This window comes from Mustela nigripes, chromosome 4 (genome assembly GCF_022355385.1).
Source record: "Mustela nigripes isolate SB6536 chromosome 4, MUSNIG.SB6536, whole genome shotgun sequence".
NCBI lineage: Eukaryota > Metazoa > Chordata > Mammalia > Carnivora > Mustelidae > Mustela > Mustela nigripes.
In genome coordinates this window covers 127,461,902-127,483,499 of record NC_081560.1, presented here as the reverse complement: position 1 = coordinate 127,483,499, position 21,598 = coordinate 127,461,902, and the positions used below count along the sequence as shown (strand labels likewise).

The 21,598-nt window shown below is 40.2% G+C and overlaps 1 protein-coding gene across 3 annotated transcripts in view; it reads left to right on the top strand.

Annotated features, from left to right (window-relative positions):
- ANK3 (ankyrin 3) overlaps positions 1-21,598 on the top strand; it is a 670,694-nt gene that overhangs the window by 430,837 nt on the left and 218,259 nt on the right. For all 3 annotated transcript variants that reach the window (XM_059397461.1, XM_059397462.1, XM_059397460.1), the window contains 3 exons: positions 16,424-16,525; positions 17,174-17,272; positions 17,484-17,582. In XM_059397461.1, coding sequence (XP_059253444.1) covers positions 16,424-16,525; positions 17,174-17,272; positions 17,484-17,582 — 300 coding nt within the window. The remainder of the gene's footprint in view (positions 1-16,423; positions 16,526-17,173; positions 17,273-17,483; positions 17,583-21,598) is intronic.

The following is a 21,598-nucleotide window of genomic DNA, read 5'->3' as shown; positions in this document are numbered from 1 at the left end:
AGTCCATATGGAACCGTGTTCCACACGAGCCCCCCAAAGAAGGCAGATAGTTTCCTATACCAGCAAGGTTCCAGCCGCAGCAGCTGGCACACAACATTTTATGGTGACACATTCAAGAATCTTTCATCTCCCTCTGATGCCATGGGCCTCACCCTTCAATTCCTCTGGGCTTTTAGCCCCGGACCTCTAATTATCTGACCAGGAAGCTAAGTCCAGTGTATTATGATTGCCTGGCTGACCCCCACCCCATAAAGTATATTTGTGCAGTGGAAGAAACTCCATATGTTCACAATATTAAGTCTATCCACACTAAAAACCAAGCTATTTATTTTCTAATCTCAGAAAGAAAAAGGAAGTAAAAAAAAATGTTCATCTATTCAAGTAAACACTTTCTCTTTTCTCCTGATACCTAGACCAATTTTAGCTTATCACTGTTTTCAGTTGCTATATTTAAGATGCGAATAGTTCGCTGGATTAAATATTTTAGGACTCACGCCAATGCCTCCTACATAATAAGGATCCTTAGGCATGAAGCCCTGTTCTGATTCATAACATACCAAATAAATGGAAAAATCCCAAACAGTTGATGTGTCTTATATAACCCACCATGCATAATGCCAGAAGTAACTGCTCTGTATTTCCTAAGTGGTAAGTTCACAGTACCTTCGTATTACAAGGAGCGTTTCTAAGGGTCTCCGCAGTTCTTTGTTGTGGTTGGGCCTGGTCTACATTAACGGCCCGCCATTGGTTTTCAAAACAAAGGTGCACACAGACTCCCAAATTTCGGCTGCGTAGTACTATCCCATGGAGGCTCAGAAAAGTTTCATTTGATGGCTGAAGGGACAGCGCTGGCTGGCCATAGCCCTCTTCATCTGTGTGGCAGGGCTCACGACATGTGGATTCATCTCCGTGCCCTAGGATGCTGAGGAGGACCATGTAGAGACATGGAAAACAGTTCTGGGAAAGGAAGGGTGAACCAGTACACACACCTTGGAGATCCCATTTTTTACTGGAGTCTGGCAGAAGAATCTCCAGCCAAGTCCTTATACTAGTTCAAACCATAAAATTGTTGACCAGTCTGTTCTTCTTGTACGATGAGGTAGGGAGAAGAACATGCAATCCAGGAATCCTGATTGCTGTGTTCAGCAATTTCCTAAGTAGTTAAGGAAATCCTACCTCTTTTTGCTTCCGTTTCTTATTTATTGTAATAGAGATGATGCAGTAACCTCAACCTACCTCCAAAACCAAAAAGTGTTTTAGAAAAATTGAAATGCACAATTTTTTTGATAATCCAAAACAAAGCTATATATTCAGACTAAGATTCAATCATTACTATACTGAATCTTTACCTACAAGTTGACTAGGTCAGGGCTATGTCTCTTGAGATTATTTAATACATATCGTTGAGGTGAGTCAAGGGCACTTATCTAAATTACTCTCCTCACTCTAACAATTATAAATGAAGGCATGGTGGGGTATACAGGTCAAGGGATCCTTCCAGGGGTGAGAGACCCTGTTCTCGAAAGACAGCCACTTCCTCGGGGGAGCAATGGAGTACAGGTTCGGCTGCCAGTATCTTATAGGCAGCCTCGCTCATGGGAAAGCAAGAAAGAATTTCTTAAAGGACATGTTCATGTGGGAAGTAATTGAGATGGACAAGCTGGATGAAGCAGAGCAAGAAAAGAGAAGGGATGACTGATAATGAGAAGGTTGAAGACCCTAGAGGTTCTCCATTTTTTTGTTTGCTTGTTTTTTTGGTTTTTTGTTTTGTTCAGTGCTCACCTTTTGCCTGACAAATGGAAAAGGCTTTCAGTCATATGTTTTGGAGAGCCTGGCAACTACAACATTTATACATTACGAACCAACAATAACTCCTAACTACTTTATGTAACATTCAGCTACATTCTTGTTTTAATTCAAGGGGGACAATAACTCTCTGAAATGGAAACGACTAAAATGTTCAGAAGAGTTAAATCTTCCTTGTGTTAATAGTCCATCTTTGTGGCTTAAGGTGGAGGGGAAAAAAAAAAAAATTCTCCAGGGCTGTTCTATGTTCTGAGTTGCTGAGTTGCTGAGCACTGAGAGAGCTGTGGATAGACTTGTTTTTTCCAAAGCAGCGTATTACCATTTCTCTTGTGCTTTCTCATCCCAAGAGATAACCAGAAACATGTCCAAACACAGCGGAGTTTTCAAACATGCCTGTTAATGAATCCACCTGGAAAACCTACATTTTAGAAATAATTTCTCCATCTCTGGCTGTCTTCCAGGCTTACTTATTCCTGTTGGATCTTTGTATTTCAGAGTAACAAAAAATAAATAGATTATGAATTTTAAGGTTACTGGCTCCTGGCTCTATAACTGTACTCTCCTGCAAGTCTTCTGCAAAGACAAACTCACCCCATACTAAAATGTCCTAAAATGGAGTAAGGGAAGAGTTCATTTTGCTTTCATTTTAAACTCCAGGAATATTTTGGATAAGGAGCTACACCTCTTTCTACGTCTTATGTTCAGTACCCTGGCTAGAACGGAACTTTTATTAACACTTTCCATTTTTATTCATTTTGGAATAAGCTACCTGTTTTTAGCTCTAAGAGTACTTTCACATTGCACCATTATCAGGGAGCTTTTAGGAAAGGGAGGACTTTACCTGTCATTTAGTTGAACTGTTCTAACCTATCTAGTCCTAACATCATTTATAGCATTCTGCCTAATATACAATAGTGTTAGCACATAATCTGTGCCCACAGCCCACTACCTTAAAATTCTGTACTGCAAGGAAAGTTATTTAAACGAAAGTTGTAAGTGAAAGTGGTTTGAAATTCTGTCCCAAGCTACCACAAATCAGAACACAAGATTACTCTATTGATGACAAAATATTAGGATATACAACTCTCCTCCCCTGATACAAATGGTCTTCTGTCCCCTGAGAGGGAAGTTATAATCTTATTTTATGTTCCCAGAAAATTTCAGATAAACCCAAATAAATCCTGCTTTGCAGCTGAACCGAATCAACTTCACATTGAGGAGTATTAGAAATTCCCACCCACCACCAACACTCGATGTGTTGGTTTGCTTTTTTTTTTTCCCCTCCCTATAGGAAACCTCTTTCTTCTCAGTATTTATTTTTATTTCTAATCAGTCTCCAGGAGAATTTTTAGGTCTCTGAATTCTGGGTGAGAAAAGACCCTGCAAGGGACCTGGATTCCGGGTCTTCCTTTTTGATGTAAACCAGATCTTAGCAGACAGACTTGATGAGAGTGGGTTTTTTATCGGCACAGCCAAGTCAATCTCTTAAAAACACTGTCTTTATGAAAACAAAAGCCGGCCAACGCTGTATTTATTTGTTTTAACTGGGTCCCAGTCCCCTCTACGTAAAGATAAAGATGGAAATGTTGTTTTGCCTTTCAGCGTTAGAAGAACCCTGGCAGATTTGAAATGTGCACCAGCAGGGGCCTTTCTGGCCAAGGGCCCGGTGGAAAGATGCTAACCATGCTTAACATGTGTTAGGGGACAGTGACCTCATTTTCAGGGATGAACTAAGGTTAGTTCCAAGCGAAGCCCTTACAAACAAAGGCAGCCTTGCAGCAATGGGAAAGAATCTGTGAAGACAGCCCTTGGTCCTCCGGGTGGTTTTGATAAGGATGACTAGAAACACAGATAGCCTTTAGAAGCATTTTCCTTCCTTGTTAAGCCCTTCCCAGCTCCCCCACGCCTCCCAGTGCTGGCTTACGGATGGAGAACCCTGGTGTATCTCCAGTAACTAGGTAGCCATAAATAAAAAAGAATGAAACCTTAGGAACTCAAGATCTTCCCTAACTAAAACAGTTTGAGTTTTTTTCAAGCACTTGCCAGACAAAATTCCCTCTTAGGATCTCTGCACCCCACCCCCAAAACGCACCCTTAAAAAGGACTTACATGTGGAGATAAATAATACCCACTTGGTGGCGTGGGGGTGAGGGTGGGGGAGGGGGAGAAAACCAGTACCCAAAGGATCTGTGGTTGTTAATGACAGGAGGCAGATTGTCGCATGAATGTCACAGTTGTTGTCGGTTGCGTAATTCATCACATTCTTTTGAAATTGGTCAGGAATTAGATCACTGTGCAAGAGATCTATAAAATATCAGCACATAACATCTTACTCTCAAATATCTGGAAACTTTGAGTGGGGACTATCTGAATGGCCATGTCTCAAGGTATAAACTGCGATTCTGCTCTACTCTAGTGGGTAAAAAAATAAATGAAAAATCCCTCCTTTATTACCACTCCCTCCCCCACATATGCTTGGGTACCCCCATGACTCTGTGTCCACTCTCAAAGCCTTACATTCAGAAGAATGTGACTCTTGAGCCACTTTTTTCTGTCCAAAATTATTTTATTCCGGATAAACATATCAGTCTTAGGTTTTGAGAAGTTCTACGAAGCATCTCCACTTCTATTTCAAAACTGTGCTTGACGTTAAATCAGTGACTTAGGAGGAGGGGCACAGAGGACTTTGAAAAGCAGCCCTCATACTCTGTAAATCCCCCTCCTGACTGAAAATAATTTACAAAGCTGTATTACTTTATTCACCAACAATTACTGTCTGATACTACCAAGAACAGCCTGACATCTGTAGCTTCTGGGTATAAAAGTTTGCTTTAAATGGGGGATATAGAAGACTAAGAAGGAAGGGAGGGAGGCAAGCATGAAAGCCAAAACTTTAAAAATCTGGCATGCAGATCTGAGACATTGATCTAGTGAAATTAAAAATCTGGCAGCAGACCTTCAGAATGCCTCTCGCATCATTCCTTTCTTTTCCATTCCACCTGCTATTGCCCCCAGATATCCATATCGCATAGAGCCATATTTTTTCTTTTTTTAATCAAAGTATAATTAACATACAATATTGCATTAGCTTCAGGTGTCCAACGTACTGATTCCACAATTCTATCCATTACGCTATGCTCACCAAGATAAATGTAGTCACCATCTGTCACCGTGCACTGTTATTACAGTATTATTGACCGTATTTCCTATGCCTATACTTTTCAGCTCTGTGACATTTATTCCGCAACTGGAGGTCTGTACCTCTTTGTCCCCTTTATCTATTTGCCATTCCCCCCAACTCCCCCCTTGGCAACCACCAGTTTGTTCTCTGTATTCAAGAGTCTGGTTTTTGTTTGTTTGTTTCTTTGTCTGTTTTTTAGATGCTCCGTATAAGTGAAATCAGATGTTATTTTTCTTTCTTTGTCACACAGAGCCATGATTTTATTGTGACCGAATTCAGTGGCACTCACATCTGGTTGCACATTAGGCTCATTTGAGCTATTAAAATGTTCCATCTCAGACCACTGGAACCTCTTGGGGGTAGGGGCCTGAGTGTCTGATTTGTTTGTTTGTTTATTTGTTTAAGTCTTCCCTGAAGATCCTTGAGGCATCATAAATTTGACAAGCATTGGTCTTTTTGTCTCCATTTTCTCCAACATGAACCTGCTGTCAATTAACTGGGCTAAAATGTGGATCTAATGATTTCTTCCCACTCTGCAAAACCCTTCTCTGGCTACTGGTATCTTTATGATGAAGTTAAGTCCGATTTAAGTGCCATTCCAAATCTTCTAGGAACCCTTCCTTTACCATTTTCTCCAGGGCCTCCCCTTTTTCGGTAGAAATTGTTTATTTGCCATTCCTGAAACCTTGCCATTTCTATATCTCTGCTCACTTTTTCTTTCTCCTCCTTCTCTTCCTCCTTCTTTTTCTCCCTCTTCTTCTTCTTCTTCTTAAGATTTTATTTATTCATTTGAGAGAGAGAGAGAGAGAGCATGCACCAGCCAGGTGGATGGGCAGAGGGAGAGGAAGAAGCAGGCTTCCTTCCAGCTGAGTGGGGAGCTCCATGCTTTGGGATCAGGACCTGAGCTGAAGAAAGATGCTTACCTGACTGAGCCACCCAGGGGCTTCTCCTTTCTTCTTTCCCCCTCTTACTGGGTCCCTTCTAGAATTCCTGCTTCTCCTCCTCTTAGCCGTTCAGTCATATTCAGTATGTAGAAATGGCTTTTCTCAGTAGCATCTGTGGACTTCATCCTCTTCTGTAGGTTCTGCTACCATAAAATCTCATCCTGCTTGCCAGCTCCAGCCTGCATGGCCAGACTGTATGATCACTGAAAGCAGTAACTATGCTCAGAGTCAAGGCCAAGTTGACACCACTGCTGAGCTGCCAGATGTTGAACCCTGTGTGGACTACGAACTCCCAGTCCTGGTGATGGAGTAAATGCAATAGGATCTGTTTTACTGCTTAGGAGAGATACAATGTTGATTCCTTAAAGACCCAGACTTGTGATTTCACTTTTAGCACAAGCCCACAGTGAAGTTAAGAATGTGGGTTTAAGTAAACAGATTTACCCATTTTCTGACGTGTCTGTGTAGATGCAGCTGGTGTTGCCATTCACGCCTGAATCAGTGCATCCAGTGTGAAAAGATCATAACATCGGTGCTCTTCCTGGGCCATATTTTCTGAGGCATGGCCAGGCAACAGTTCTGTTAGATCTGCCCACCCCCCAGATGATGCTTCTGGAGGTGTTTATTAGATGCTTTATTAAAGGTGTTTTAGAACCCTCTTGAAATTAACTTCTTGAGAAGTCGAAAGCATGATTAACAGAAGGCCTTTTATTCAGCAAAACTTGTATCAGAGTTATTTGGTTAACTTTAAAAAAATAACTATCAGCCAGGAATGCTAAGAGGTACGTTTATTTCATAAATATTTGAGTGTTGCCCTAAGTCACAGAAAAATACATCCATTTTCCCAAAGTGTATATAAAGATGAAGGCTTTTCTCTAAGCGTGAATCCCCTGACTGTTACTCTCTTTGGCCTTCTATACCATAAATGCTCTTTCTAGGAGTCCCGGTTTCAGTCTCTTCGAAGGAAAGCTCGAGATTAAAGCAATTGGTGAAGTAATGTGAGTACAGAATCTTTCTGGATTTTTCTGGTTTTTATTTTAGTCTCTTACCATCATCCCATTCATATCTGATTCAGCAGGAATATTTTTAGGAAACTTCTTTCTAATAAGTCTTTCCAAAGCATTTAATTTAGTTTTCATAAAAATATCCTGTCTCTGCACTATTTTATACTTTAAATAGTACATAATTAAATTCCATAATTACAACAACCAGGACCACTGGCATAAACATGTGGGAAGAAAACCACAACTGATTACCAGTCGAGCGGGGGCGTCTGTATTCCGGCACCGTCCTGTGTTGACAAAAGGAAAGGTGAGGGACAGATGTCAGTCAGAAGAACAATGGCCACACTCCAGCAGGACCTGGAAAGAACCTAGCAGAGGACCTGTCACTCTGATGACTCTACGTAAATGTTCTTGCTCTTTCTTTCCTTCTTTACTCCACGAATGTATGTTCTTCTTCCTTTTTTATATTACTCTGGAGCATGGAGCCATGAAAGAGTAGGGATTAAGGGCAGAGTTCTAAAACCAGGGAGACATGAATTCGAATCTTGCCTCTGCTGGTTTCTAGAAAAATGCCCTTGGGTAAGTTACCTAACCCGACTTTCTGTAAATGTGGATGATGGTAACCTAGACTGGGTCCCATCCCTGTGAGAGGAATTTAGGGCAATCTATGGAAAATGCCCCACAGATTATAGGTGTCCAATCGTTGTTGGTCATGAGACCATGTTCTTAGATACCAGAGCACTTCAGTGTCTTCTGAGTCGCAAAGTACAGTAGATTGCAGACCTCACCTGCACGAACCTTCCGACAGGTATCGCTAAAACAAATAACATTGCTCCGCAGGTGATCCCAGCAAGCGTCGCAGAAATCGGTGCTCTGCCCAAGGTGAAGTAGGGACCCATAGTAATCTCAGACCCGCTGAGCACTGACCCCTTTATCAGTGTGGATGAAGCTTTAGGTGCGGAAGAACCCAAGTCTGTCACTAGACCCTTAACCTTTCTCGGATGAAATGCAGAGATAGTAAGAAAGAGCAGAGGGTTTGGGTTCCGAGTTAAGCCGAGTTAAGGTGTTTGCTCCTCAGGGAGTAGTTAGAGCATTGGTCCATACAAGGGTCAGCATTTCTTCATTCAGCATTTACTGGGATTCTGTTATGTAGAATGCAGCCCTGAGCAAGATGAGGACCTGCCCTACAAGAGATCACAGTCCATCTTGATAAACAGCTTGTACCCGAGCAGAGCAGACCAAGTGCTGTAGGAGCCCTGAGAGGGGGATCATGTGGCGTTTGTGGAGGAGGATTGCACAGGTGAAGTGACATTGAAGCTGGGCCTAGGATTGAGTTGCTGAGTCTGTTAATGGGGGAGGGGGGTTAGAGGGCTGGTGGCCAACATTACTGGCAAAGGGATGCACTGGCTGATGTCACAGTGCCAGGAAATTATGGGGCCTGTCTACAAATACTAAGCCCTTGGGGGATTAAAAAGCTGTCTAGATTGCCTTCAAGATCAGCATTCATGTTTTTAGTTCAGTCTGGGAGTGTTTGTTTGCCTCTGGTTTTAAAGGGCCTCCCAGACCATCCCATAGCAATTGAATATTGTGGTTTAAGAGCAGAAGCATTCTTACAAATGAAGCATGCCCTCAAACATCAACAGATAAAGCAGTTAACAGTGCATCTACCTGGGGTGAAACTGTAGACAGGCATAAGGAAATCTGCTTAGGCGGCCTCACTCTTGATCTTGGGATTTTTCACTTCTAGGGCCACACAGAACCACTGGCATAGAGGGGAGAGTTTGGGCTTTTCTTAAGCAGTAAAAGCTTTCAGTCCTGACTGTTTACTTATTAGCTGTGTGACCTCAAGCCACTTACTTTTAAGAAGTTAGTTTTTCAAACTCTGTCATGAAGGTGCCTGTCCTGGCTGAATTTTTAAGAAATAAACACTAAAAATGCATGTATAATAATTGCCTACATAAAATGCTTAATGAAGTCTCTTAATTGGCATCTTTTGTCATGATTTTCTCAGAATCCCCAGTGGCTCCTGAACAGTGTTCAGCGCTTCTGGAATGTTCAACTATGGGGCGTGTTCTGACTACAACCCCTTAGAGGTTTTGAGAAGGATCTAGGCATCACAGGGCTAGAGTCTGAACTGAGCAATTAGAGCAGGGTGAATGGGGAAAAAGTGTTAAGTGGGAGCACCTCGGTGGCTCAGTCGGAAGCCTCTGTCTTTGGCTCAGGCCATGATCCCAGGCTCCCTGCTCAGTGGAGAGCCTGCTTCTCCCTCTCCCTCTGCCTGCTGCTCTGCCTGCTTGTGCTATCACTCTAATAAATAAATGAAATCTTTAAAAAAATATTAAGTGTATTTCCAGCTGTAAGGAAAGCTAAGATGTTAGGATAATGATAAAAATAAGTCCTTTGAAATGTATTTGTAAACTGACACAAAGAAAGTAAGGGCTCTGTAGAGGTAAAATGACATGAAAGCAAGAACCAGTTTCACTTGTCTGCATAAACACAGGGCACAGAAGATATAGCCTTGAACATGCCCAAAGTGCACCGTTTAATAAGAGATCCCCTAATAAACTGGGCCCCCAAGTGTGTGGCTCCCAATATAAAGGTGGATTGGAAATAAACCCACCCCATAGAAAGTGTAGCAAAAACTTTTCTGTCTCAATTTATCACCAGCTGGAAGGGGGGAAAAAAATCCCTCCTATCCATACCAGTTGGAAGTCTAAATTTATCTAAATAGTCTTTTGAAACAAAGGCAAAAAATGCTCAAGGCAAGCATTTATTTTAAAAATAATCTTGGGTTAATAGTGCCTCAAGGCAACTGGAAGGAGCAATCATAAAGTCCTTTTCAGAGTGTGGTATCATTAATCCAGGCCTGAAAGAATCCCCAAAGATTAATTGCTAAGGAATATGAAATGATCAATAATCACAACCATAGAAAGTATAACCTGGTACAATCACTTTGAAAAACAGTTTGCCTTTAACTAATAAAGTTGAGTTAGTGCATACCAAATGATATAGCATTTGCGATACTAGGTATATGCCTTAAAAATCCTTGCCTGTGTGCACTGGGACTGGGTCCAGAATGTTCACGGCAACACACTTCGTAGGAGACCCAGACTGGAAACAACTCAAACATTCATCAACTTCACAGTGGATAAACAGATTATGTTACAATCATGTAATGGAATCCTCTGCAGCCTCTGTGATGAACGAACTGCAGTTACCCATGTCAGCATGCAGGATTCCAAGAAACAGAACAGCACACAAAGGAGGCATGTCACAGAAGGGTGCAAATGTATGATTCCTCCTACAGAGAATGCAAAGACAGTCAGCTGCATAGTATTTAGGTTAGAGAAGTTTACATAGATGTGAAAACTATGAGGAAAGTTGTGAGAATGATTAACGGGAACAGAGGATGCCTTGGGAGAGCTGGTCAAGGAAGGACCGATGGGAAGTCTGTAGAGCTGCTTATAAATTTCATTCTTGAGCTTACCAGGCGTGCCGGCGTTTCTTTCATTATTTCTCGAAACTGTTGATATATGTTTCGTGCATTCTTTTGTATGTGTGATACGCATTATGATAAGTACTTTTTAAAAAAAATTTTGTTTTTAGAGAAAGAGTTGGGGGGGGTGCAGAGGGAGAGAGAGAACCTCCTGCTCAGTGTGGTCCCCACTCAGGGCTCCATCTCACAACCCTGAGATCATGACCTGAGCTGGAATCAGAGTCAGATGCTTAACCAACTGAGCCACCCTGATAAATACTTCTTAAGGGGAAATAAAAGCCATAAAAGCCCCCTGGATACAGAATATTTAATAGAAAGTATACACATCATTTTCTGGAAGAGAGTCTGAGGGAGAAAATAAAGAAGAAACAAGAAATCAAGGATTCACACCTCTCATTTCTCACACAGGCACACACACGTGATCTGTAGCTGTGTATGGAGACCACTGTTAACTAGACTATTGTGGTGATCCCTTTACAATACATATAAATATCAAGTCATTGCCTGGTATGCCTGAAACTAATATGATATGTCAATTATACCCAAGTTAAAAGGTTCACACCAAAGTTGTATACCTGAGTGGCTAGGAAATTTGGGGATCTTAAGATCAAAGTAAGAGAATCAAAGGAATTTATGGTTCATATCTCTAACATTAGTACCTAGTTGTAGTGGCTGATGAGTTATATGTTCTTGGTAATGTTTGTTGTACCTGAAAGTATTTGCATGGTTAATTTAGTGGTTGGATGGACTGATGGATGGATGGAAGATGAATGAACAAGTGAACCAAGAATCTCCAAGCATAAACTATGGAGCAAACACTTATTAAGCAAACACTTATTAAGCCCTCCCATTTCTTGAGAGAGATTGAGGGTGCACACATGCATGCTTGTGTGGGTGCTCGAGGGGTGGAGGGAGACGGAGAGAGAATCTTAAGCAGGCTGGAGCGCGACGCGGGGCTCGATCCCAGGACCCTGAGATCATGACCTGGGCAGAAATCCAAGAACTGGACACTCAACTGACTGAGCCACCCAGGTACCTTAAGCCTTTTCTTAAAGTAGTAATGAACAGCTTGCATTCTGGAGTCAGACTGTTTGGGTTTGCATTCCTGCCATTCATAAGCTGTGTGTCCCTGGGGAAATCAGGCATTCTTTCTATTGCTTTCCTCATCTGTAAAATGGAGCTAGTAAGGGTACTGAGGGCCACCGTAGCAAACCACCACACACCTGGTGACTTACAACAATAGAAATGAATTGACTGACAGTTCTGGAGGCCAAAAGTCCAAAATCGAGGTGTCCACAGGGCCCTACTCCCTCCAAAGGCTCTGGTGTGTTATTCTTCTTTGACTCTTCCAGCTTCTGGTGGCTCCTGGCATTGTTTATCTTATTGTCAACTTACTTTCAGTCTCTTCCTGCATCTTTACATGTTCTCTCTTATGTATCTGTGTGTCTCCTCTTCTTTTCTTTTTCTTTGAGGTATAGTTGACATGTAACATTATATTAGTTTGAGGTGTACAACATAATGATGTTATACATATATATCTTTTCTTCTTCCAAAGACATCAGTCATTGTATTTAGGGCCCATTTAAATGCAGTCTGACCTCATCTTAGCTAATTATATCTGCAAAGATCCTTTGTCCAAATAATGTTTATGTTCTGAGTTTGTAAGTGAACATGAATTTGGGGAGACACTGTTTAACTCACTGTACTACTGCATGGAAATATTATAAGGGCTAACTTAATATAAGGACTCATGAAATTAATATATAGAATATTAAGTGACTAATATAATGAAGCTATTATAAGTATGCACAATAGTGTCTAGCATGTAGTCAGAGTTATGAAGTGTTGGCTTATTACTGAGGTTACTTGAGGTTGGGATTTGGGAAATGCTTATTCATTCCAATCACTGCTTTCTGCTGAGTAATATCAATATTTCAGTATTGGTGGGAATACTGAGTTATTATGTTAATTCATAATAATGCTTGACTCTATCCTTGAAGCTGTTTCCTTGAAAAACATCCATGGTTCATATTTCTTTCCTGTCTAGTAAAATGACTAAGTAGACAAGACATGAAGTGGTGATAAAAGATATTATCATTTTCCAGATGCTTCTTTCAGATTTTGATCATCTAGGGGAAAAAAATGCTGACCAATCTGCTTACATTCATTTTAGGTCAGTTGACTCCTTAAGGGTGACCTCCTCTGTAGGACTTTTCATGTGGCAGAGCTCAGCTTCTCAGGAGACCTGATGTCCTTCTGTAGTGCTGTGTCTACAACTGGCATGGGGCATTGTTAATGATAGAACATTTAAGATGAAAAAGCAGGCTGTAGCCTGTGGTGAGAGTAACTCCTTAGTTTCTTAAGGAAATGACAGCTAAGAGATGCAATACACTGATATTGAGCCAAATACAAAATCTTATATGTATTTTAGCATTAAGGAAATAAAGAACATTGTAAAGGTACTGTGGACAAAATTTGAAAAAAAAAAATAAAAAAGTGAAGAATCCATTATTTCCCTGCTACCTAAGCAACATGATTTGGAAAAGCTTAAGACTGAGGTGAAAAGCAAGTGAGTCTTCATTTGTGCTGCTCTGTTGCGTTTGCCGCCGCGCACCCAGATGTCAGCACTCCTAGCGCACCATCAGTATTCAACAAATGTTCGTGGAAGGAAGATGTGGCTGCATTGCTTGCTGGTGGTTGAGAATAAATGGAGGATCTTCTTGGCTCCTTTTCTGTAGCCATGAATAACTTCACTTCCTAAGACGTCATTTTTCTTCCAGGCAGATTTCATGTTCCTCCTCTTGCTTTTTCTTTATATTTTCCTCCCTGTTTCTCCCTGCATACTCTTTCTTTGAAGTATAAGATTATTATGTATTCATGTGTTAAGCATGCCTGTATGTAACAGAGGGCTGAGAAAAGTGAAGAAAAGCAAGTTTTGTTTTTTCTCTTGTTCTTAAAGTTCTCAGGTGGTAAACTACCTACCTCAGAGGATTATCTGGTACCAGGGTCACTAGGTGAAATAGATATGGTGAAGGTATCCACCAGAAAGCCCTTCATCATTAGAGTAGGTGTTCTTAAACATGAATCTATGAGAAGGCTTGGCTATCCTGAACCACATGACGTTAGTGTGCGAATTAGGTGTGTGCCTGCAGATTTGATGTGTATGTGCAGATTTGGTGTATGGATGTGTCCATGCATAGCTGTTAAAGGAAAAATAGTTCCTTGTAATTTTTGTTAATCTCAAAAGAATCTGAACTCCAAGTAGGTAGAGAACCACTGAATTAGAAAATGTGGCTTATGTTGTTTGTATTTGGCTTTTCTTTAGGGATTTCTGGTGGGATAATTCTGAGAGGTAAATGGACAGTATATACAATCACCAAACTTCTCAGATGTGGAATGAATGCAGAGGCTTTCCTTGAATCATGATATCTCTATTGGAACTTCTTTAGCTACTGTTTTTATGCACTTTAAGTCAGAAGTGGGGATGCTTTACTCACAGTTGTTATCTCTGGCAGTTGAAATATCCAGGCAGACTGATGTCATTTGTTCCCAGAATGGCATCAGAGCCCTTCTGGGCAAATTCACTGATAAGTCATTGAGCAGGCACAAAGGAGATGATGTTTTATGGTACAATGAGCCATCCTTGCTTAGCTAATTTATTTCTAACTGAACTTTAAACCAGACCAAGAAAAAACCCAAAAAGAAAAAAACCAAACAAGAAAAAACCCTAACCATTTCAAAGTAATGAGCCTCTTTAAAAATCATATTTCATTTTTCTTAAAATTCCTGGAAACTTCGGTTTGTCCTTTGTCTTATTTGAAGCTCTGATTAAATGATTTGCATGCTTGACTCCAGTCCCAGTTTTATTTTGGCAACAGCTGCGTGTGTTCCCAGATACCTGACTCAGTGGCTTCCTTTATCATTTCTGGAAGTCAGCTTGGTATTCTAGTAGCTTCTCCGTTGAAATAGCTGCTGTTATTGGGAAGAAACCTTTCTGTATTGTTGCAGGCGATATTTTAATTAATATAGTTACTTCCACACAATTTACTTATTTATTGGTTCATTCATTCACAAAACATTTTTAAGCACCTGCTAATGGGCCAGGATGCTTCTAATTGCAGGGAAAACAGAAAGATGAATGTTATACTGTAGTCACTGCCTTGTGGTAAGTCTAGGCATGTGGTAACTCAGGCCAAAGAGTGAAGCCTATGAACCCTATAATCTGTAAATAAATTAGCTAACCCCTCATTCAGAGCAGTGGTTCTCAGCTGGAGAAGTCCCTCCCTCCCCTGCCGGCAAGGGAAATTTGGCAACTGAGGATACATTTTTACTAGTTGCACTAGGATATAGTTGGAATGCTAGTAAACAGGAATGCTAGTAAACATTGACACTGAACAGGAACATCTCCCACATCAAAGAATTACCTGAGTCAAAATGCCAGTAGGGGTTCCCAACGGGCTTACTCCATGGAACACGTGACTCTTGATCTCTGGGTTGTGGGTTTGAGCCCCACGTTGGGTGTAGAGATTTCTCAAGATAAAGTAAAATCTTAAAAAAGAAATGCCAGTAGTGCTGAGATTGGGAAGGCCTGTTTTAGAGGAAAAGGGATACTCCTTCAGAGAGGCATACACGAGAAGGATGGACACTGTAGAGAGGGTGGGCTCCCTTTGAGGACCTGAGCAAGTCGAATCCTAACTAAATTGGCCCAACCAGAACCAAAGACATTTCTGAGAGATGGGATTTCTTCAGCTCAATTACATTTCCAGGGATGAATTAGTCATTCCTCAAAGATTGGCGTCTTGTCCGCTTTCCAGTTGTCTACCTCTTGATCTGCCTATGCTTGTTCTTAAGAGGCTTACAATTTGGGAGGAAGAAGCACAGGTACACCCAAAACTCTAACGCCTATGTGAGAAATACCAAGAGGGCTTAATGAAATTAATGCTCTGGGAGCACAGAGCCACACATCTCTGCCCGGGAGGTCTGGGAAGGCTTTCCAGATGAGGTGGCCTGTGAACAGGGGCTTCAAAGGTATTTGCCAAATGGGTGACAGAAGACACTCTCTCCTCTGTTGTTTAAGCCATACACTGCATGATTGCTTTGATAACCAGTGAAGAGATGGGTTTGGCTCTCCTTTCGGAAACCTGCTTCTGTGGTGTTCTACACAAAGCAGGACTCCTTTCCAAATTGTGCAGATCTGACTTTGAAGTTTTTCCTCTCACTGTCTTTCTGTTAAAGACTTCACTGGTAGGTGGTTTCAACCCCATAATCGTGGGTACTAGAGTTTAGCAGAAAGGCAGAGTTGTAAGCTTTTGGTGAATGTATCACAGATTTGGTTTTTGTTGTTTTTAAATACATGCACATTTATTTATTTGCTCCTGCTAATACTCAGGTGGTGGCCTTCGCTTATTTGATAATATATGGGAAGTATGCTTCATAATTTGGATAGACATTTATAGATGCTTTTCAGATACATTCAGTATTCTAGCACATGGCTATGTGCTGTAGGAAAATTCAAGAGAACATCCTCCAAATTCCTCTTAAACTAGTATAACAATGTTAAATGTATTTGTGAAACTATGAATTGAAAAATTGGTTGTAATAGTTTAATGTGAAAGAATGGGTTAGATGTGAAGTTTCTGACAAAATAAAACAGTGAGATTTTCATAATGAGACCACCAGGAAGTTATGGGGTTTCTCTTTACTCTCTAGGAAATGTATGTAGATTTAAAGTACCTACATAGTATGGGGAATTTTCTCTTTCAGTTCAGAATCAGTTAGGACATCCCATAAGAGATAACTTTGTATACTTAAAAGCAACTTTTCAAGAATTTGTCCTTTCCTTAGTGACTTTAAAAGACCTTTAAGAGTATTTTCATGTTAGAATATAATATAATAGTTAAAAATCTTTCTTTTAGTTTGGACTGTAAGTTGAATAGGTCTAACATTCTTTGAGTTTTGTTTTTCATCAAAATGTCTTTCTTTTTTATTTTAGTCTGATGCCAATGCCAGTTACTTAAGAGCAGCTCGAGCTGGACACCTAGAAAAGGCCCTTGACTACATAAAAAATGGGGTTGACATCAACATTTGCAATCAGGTTAGTTGTGGTTATTGATGCTATTTAATTTTTTGCCGAAGATTTTAAACATCCAGACTGTGTGAAACTCCTTGAATCTTTCATTAGTTATTGCCAAGACTCTCTCTTTTTGCCAGTTTAGTGTTTGTTTTTGTTTGTTTTTTAAAGGTTTTATTTATTTGACAGAGAGAGACAGTGAGAGAGGGAACACAAGCAGGGGGAGTGGGAGAAGGAGAAGCAGGCTTCCCTCTGAGCAGGGAGCCCGATAAGGGGCCTGATCCCAGAACTCTGGGATCATGACCTGAGCTGAAGGCAGCTGCTTAACAACTGAGCCACTCAGGCACCCCTGTTATTTTGTTGTTTTGTTTTGTTTTGTTTGTTTGTTCATTTGGTTAAATGTCATCAGCTTAGATTTTCAAATGACTCTGCTTTGTTAAAGAAGCATTCAGAAATGTAGGTAGGCATCCTTTAATAATTCCTAAAATTTAGTAACTAATGATACCAGAACAACCCACCTGACTTTTAAGTACCTTTATTTGTAATTCAAGTTTCTACATTGCACACATACAAGTGATTGTTGGTGGGATGTGATCTTAAGAGTTCTACGTAGACTGTTTGCTGCTCTGTTCTCAACATGCTAAGTAAAGCTTTCCCTTCACTCTTAATCAGAATGGGTTGAACGCGCTCCATCTTGCTTCCAAAGAAGGCCATGTAGAAGTTGTTTCTGAACTGCTACAGAGAGAAGCCAATGTGGATGCAGCTACGAAGGTCAGTATCCCCTATTGAATGCTTGTTGTGTCACTTAACAGATTCAATGAGGATTCAGCCCTCGATAAGAATCAGGGCAAGCATCTCATGAGATAACTTGCCAACCACGTTCTTTTTGGGAAATGTATAAACATAGAGGGAGTCCATATTTTATAAAATGTTAAAACAGAGAAATAAAGAGGGAGAGTTGATGTATCTTTTCATTTTACAGAAAGGAAACACAGCCTTGCATATAGCATCTTTGGCCGGGCAAGCAGAGGTGGTAAAGGTCTTGGTTACAAACGGAGCCAATGTCAATGCACAGTCTCAGGTAAACCTACAACTCTGTTGCCAGTACGTGTTGTAACTTACAGATGTTTTTTGGGTCAAGTCTTGTATCCTCTAAGAATAGAATTCAATGAATAGGGACATTGTTGCAAATTATTTAAATTCATATATGTTCTGTTACATGTGAAAGAGATTTTTTAAAGTCATCTATCTTTGAAATTGGGCTGGTAGTCATAGACACAAATATTTGGGGACTGTCTATAATGCAGTCTTATACACTTTATTATGCTAGTTCAGGTCCAATCTCAGTACCTATTAACTTACAAAGGAGATGAAAATGCCTATAAAGGAGGAAATGCCTCTTATAGGTCCATTCTGTTTCAGTGCTTGATCTCGTTGAAAAAGGGAAGATGCTGCGTAATTCCTGTTTAGTAACTGAGGCCTCACTGTTGTTCCCTGAAACAGATTAAAAGGAAAAAACAGAATAAACTTTAAAACTCCCCAAACTAAAATTTCCAGATTCTTTCATTTGGATATATGCTAATCATTCATTCAGTAGGACGTCCTGTGTGCTCTGAGTCTTGCATGAAGTTCTAAAAAGAACACCAATAGATTATGGTTTCGTAGACTTTCAGTGTAAGAGAATTTACTTTAAAATAGGTTTAAAAATCAGTCCTCATAATCCGAATTTTTCATTATTGCACTCCCCGCAGAAAGGAGGTTGTATAGGAAAGCAAACATCATCATAACACAGAAATAATTGCTAAGAACCTGACCATTTTTAGAACTGGTCCTTACTCAAGCGTTCTTTCTCATTGGATGCCTTCATGTACTCCTCCTGTTTGTCCGTCTGCCTCCAGGCAGTTGGATACTGAACAAATGAATTGCAGAACAAAACCACAAGTTTTGCAAAAGACACAGGATGGCCTGAAGTTAGGGGGAGGGTGCTGGGGAACCCTGGCTTCACAACTAAGCTGTAGGTTGTGGTTTTCTAGCAATGTGTGAAGAATTAGGATGATTTCCTGGTAAGTGTTTCAAAGGAGAATGAGTTGAAAATCAAAAGATTAAATGACAAAAAAATAAATAAATAAATAGATGAGGTCTTTGGTTAGCAAATCCATTTGCAAAAAGGCTGTCTGTCTACTTGGGCCGTGAGAATAAAAAGTGAAGGGCATCAAGCTGTCATAGAATTCTGTCAGAAAAATTACACGTTCCTCCACAGAAATCCTTTTTGATTTAGTTTTTGTTCGTTGTGAGAACTCATACAGGAATTCCAATTTTAACCAATATTTTGTTAACTCCTAAACGCGCTTTTATGGTTTCTAGTTTTTGTGTTTTAGAAGAAAGTCTCAATCTAACCTTTTTCATTATTTACTCTGGCCTTTTGATTTCCAGTTTTAAGTGTGCTCGATTTCCACAACCATCTTCAGTACTGATTATCTCTGGCTAACAGGAGCCTCCTATATTTTGTGGGACCATGGCATTGGGGTGACTTCCTCCATGGTTGCCGCGCCATAGGAACATGGTGTTGATGCTGTTATATATCAGGGTCATGGAGGAGCAACCGCACTGCGGTTCCAGATGTGTGATTTCTTGTATGTTGGATCTGATTCTTTTCTAGTTCTTTGTGGTTGGACTTCTGATACGTGGTCCATTTATGCTGATTCTCTCAGAGTGATGATGCTTTTCCAGAAGCGAATGATACCAACTTGAATATTGACAAGTATAGTCCACTGAGAGAGATACAGACAAGCTGACTATAATAAGCAAAGCATCATGCTTTTAAAGCATCTTTTTACTGGAAAGTAAAAGCGTTAAGCTCTGAGACAGTTAGAGAACTCTTTAATCCATTTTCATTTCCTTTATCCCCCCAAGGGAGAAGAAATAAACCTCCTTCTTTTAAACATTTCACACATTCTTGACTGATGTTTAGAGCTGCCGTAATTTTAAACCTCCTTGATGATGTCGGAGAGAATCCACAATTGAAATCAAATTTCAATTTATACACATTCCCTAGTGATGATGAAGTGACGGAGAAGAACATGGGCTGCGGAATTCCCTGTTCCCTGCAGCTGTGCTTGGCATGTCCTGCCCCCACAGTTTGTAGTAGAGCACCCCCTCGTCTGGACACGTGGCCCCATGTGCCTACTGAGCTGCATCATCCCATGCACAGAAGAAGTAACGGATGTCCCAGCAGCACACTGGGGTTTCCATGATAACTCCTGGTAGTAGCTTTTCAATAGGAGCTTTTACAAAGAAATGATAAGCAATAATGCCGTGAGATTAAATTCCGTTTAGGCGTCAGCACAGAAAACATCACAAGAGTATTAATATTCAAGAAAGACAGCATCCCTGTCTGAGTGAAGTTTTAACCAAATGGGTAATACGTAGTAGCCAACAAAACTAGTGTAAAGAGAGTCCCTCATCTTCCTTAAGCATAAAAGTTCTCCTTGTCTTGAAAATGAAAATGGAATTGGACGATATCAAGTTCTGATCTTATAAACTGAGGATCTATAAGCTAAGAATTTTTAAGATATTACTTTAATTTTTGACATTGCCTTGATCTTATGTCTTAATAAGTTAGTTAACTCTTTCTTATATTACTTAACATTCCAGAGATGATTTAGTCCTACCTTGAGAAAGAAATTAGGTTAGATAATTAAATTGTGATTATAAAGAACTCTACTATGATTAAGTCCTTCATACTTTGTACTAAATACCGCAACAAGGATTACTAGTGTTTGCAATTGGAAAATCTCAAACTGCCCCATCAGATGACAGCCCTCACTTTTCTCCTTCTGTCTTTATTCTGTAATATAAGGCACAAACCGTGTTGATCAAGAAGCGAAGTCTGTTTCCAATAATATTTTACCATAACTATCAAAGTATTCTAAATGGATACATTTTCATAATAGTATGAACAAAGACCCTTTGGGTTTTTGTGGGTTTTTTTGTATTGTGTGTTTTTAAATTCTGAATAGGTAATACATTCACAGGGTTCTACCATCAAAATGCATGGAAAGACAGGGAGGTCCTCCTCCCATCCCCAACCCCCGTCTGCTCAGCCCCCACCCATCTCCACCCAAGGGCGCAACAGGGACTGAGTTTCTGTGGATCTGTTTCAGAAAGGACAAGACCCTTTGATTAAAGTAGTGCCTCCTTGGTCTTTCTGCGTTTTTCAATATTTTCTTTGGTGGGGAGGTCAGATCTTCATGAAATCAGATAATAGGTATGATAGAGCCTCTCTGTCTTTTGACTTCATAGCACACATATTTTCTAACCAACAGTCATAAAAATCAATATCAGATGTTAGTCAGTGCGGACCCGTCCCCTGCCCTTGTAGTTTAAATTCAGAAGAGCAATTATGATGTGCACAGGCTGCCTGTAGGAACCTAGGATGGATAATAAAAGTACATGAATGAAATGTCAACCCTTACTTAAATGGAATAACAGGAGGGCTTTCTATTTTATTTTATTTCTGTGGATATTAGGCAGCATGCTTCGGTATGATCTATAAAATTGTAGGTCTGCATCTTTGTATGCTTTTGATAACACCGTAATAAATGTTCTGAGCAGAAGGTGTTGAAGATAATGGATAAAATCAGGTATCCAAGAGCATACTTTCTCAATCTTGAGCTGTTCTGCCTTTTGAAAATTAAATCTATTGTTGCTACAGGAAAAAAAAATGTAAATTGGGCACCCATATGTTCCATTTTGGCCAGCTCTTTGTTTTGGAAATTTCCTAAGTTAGGAAATTAATTAAAAAAAAAAAAAACAGTGGTGTACTTTTTTCTCCTCAAAGAAAAATAACATTCTTTCTAAAACTGGACCATTCTCCCAATCCAGATGCTCTTTTACAAAAAATCATTTCAGCCGTAGGTTGTGCAGTGACAACACATTGAATTATTGGTGCTTTAAGCCTCTCTGTACAAGAGAGTAATGGTAATATTTTTATTCAATCTTCCCAAAGGAAGCTCATAATTACTCGCTAGAACCATAACTAAATAGTGTATATGTGTTCTGTGTGTTCTCATGCTATGTTGATCCCTTCTTGATAGA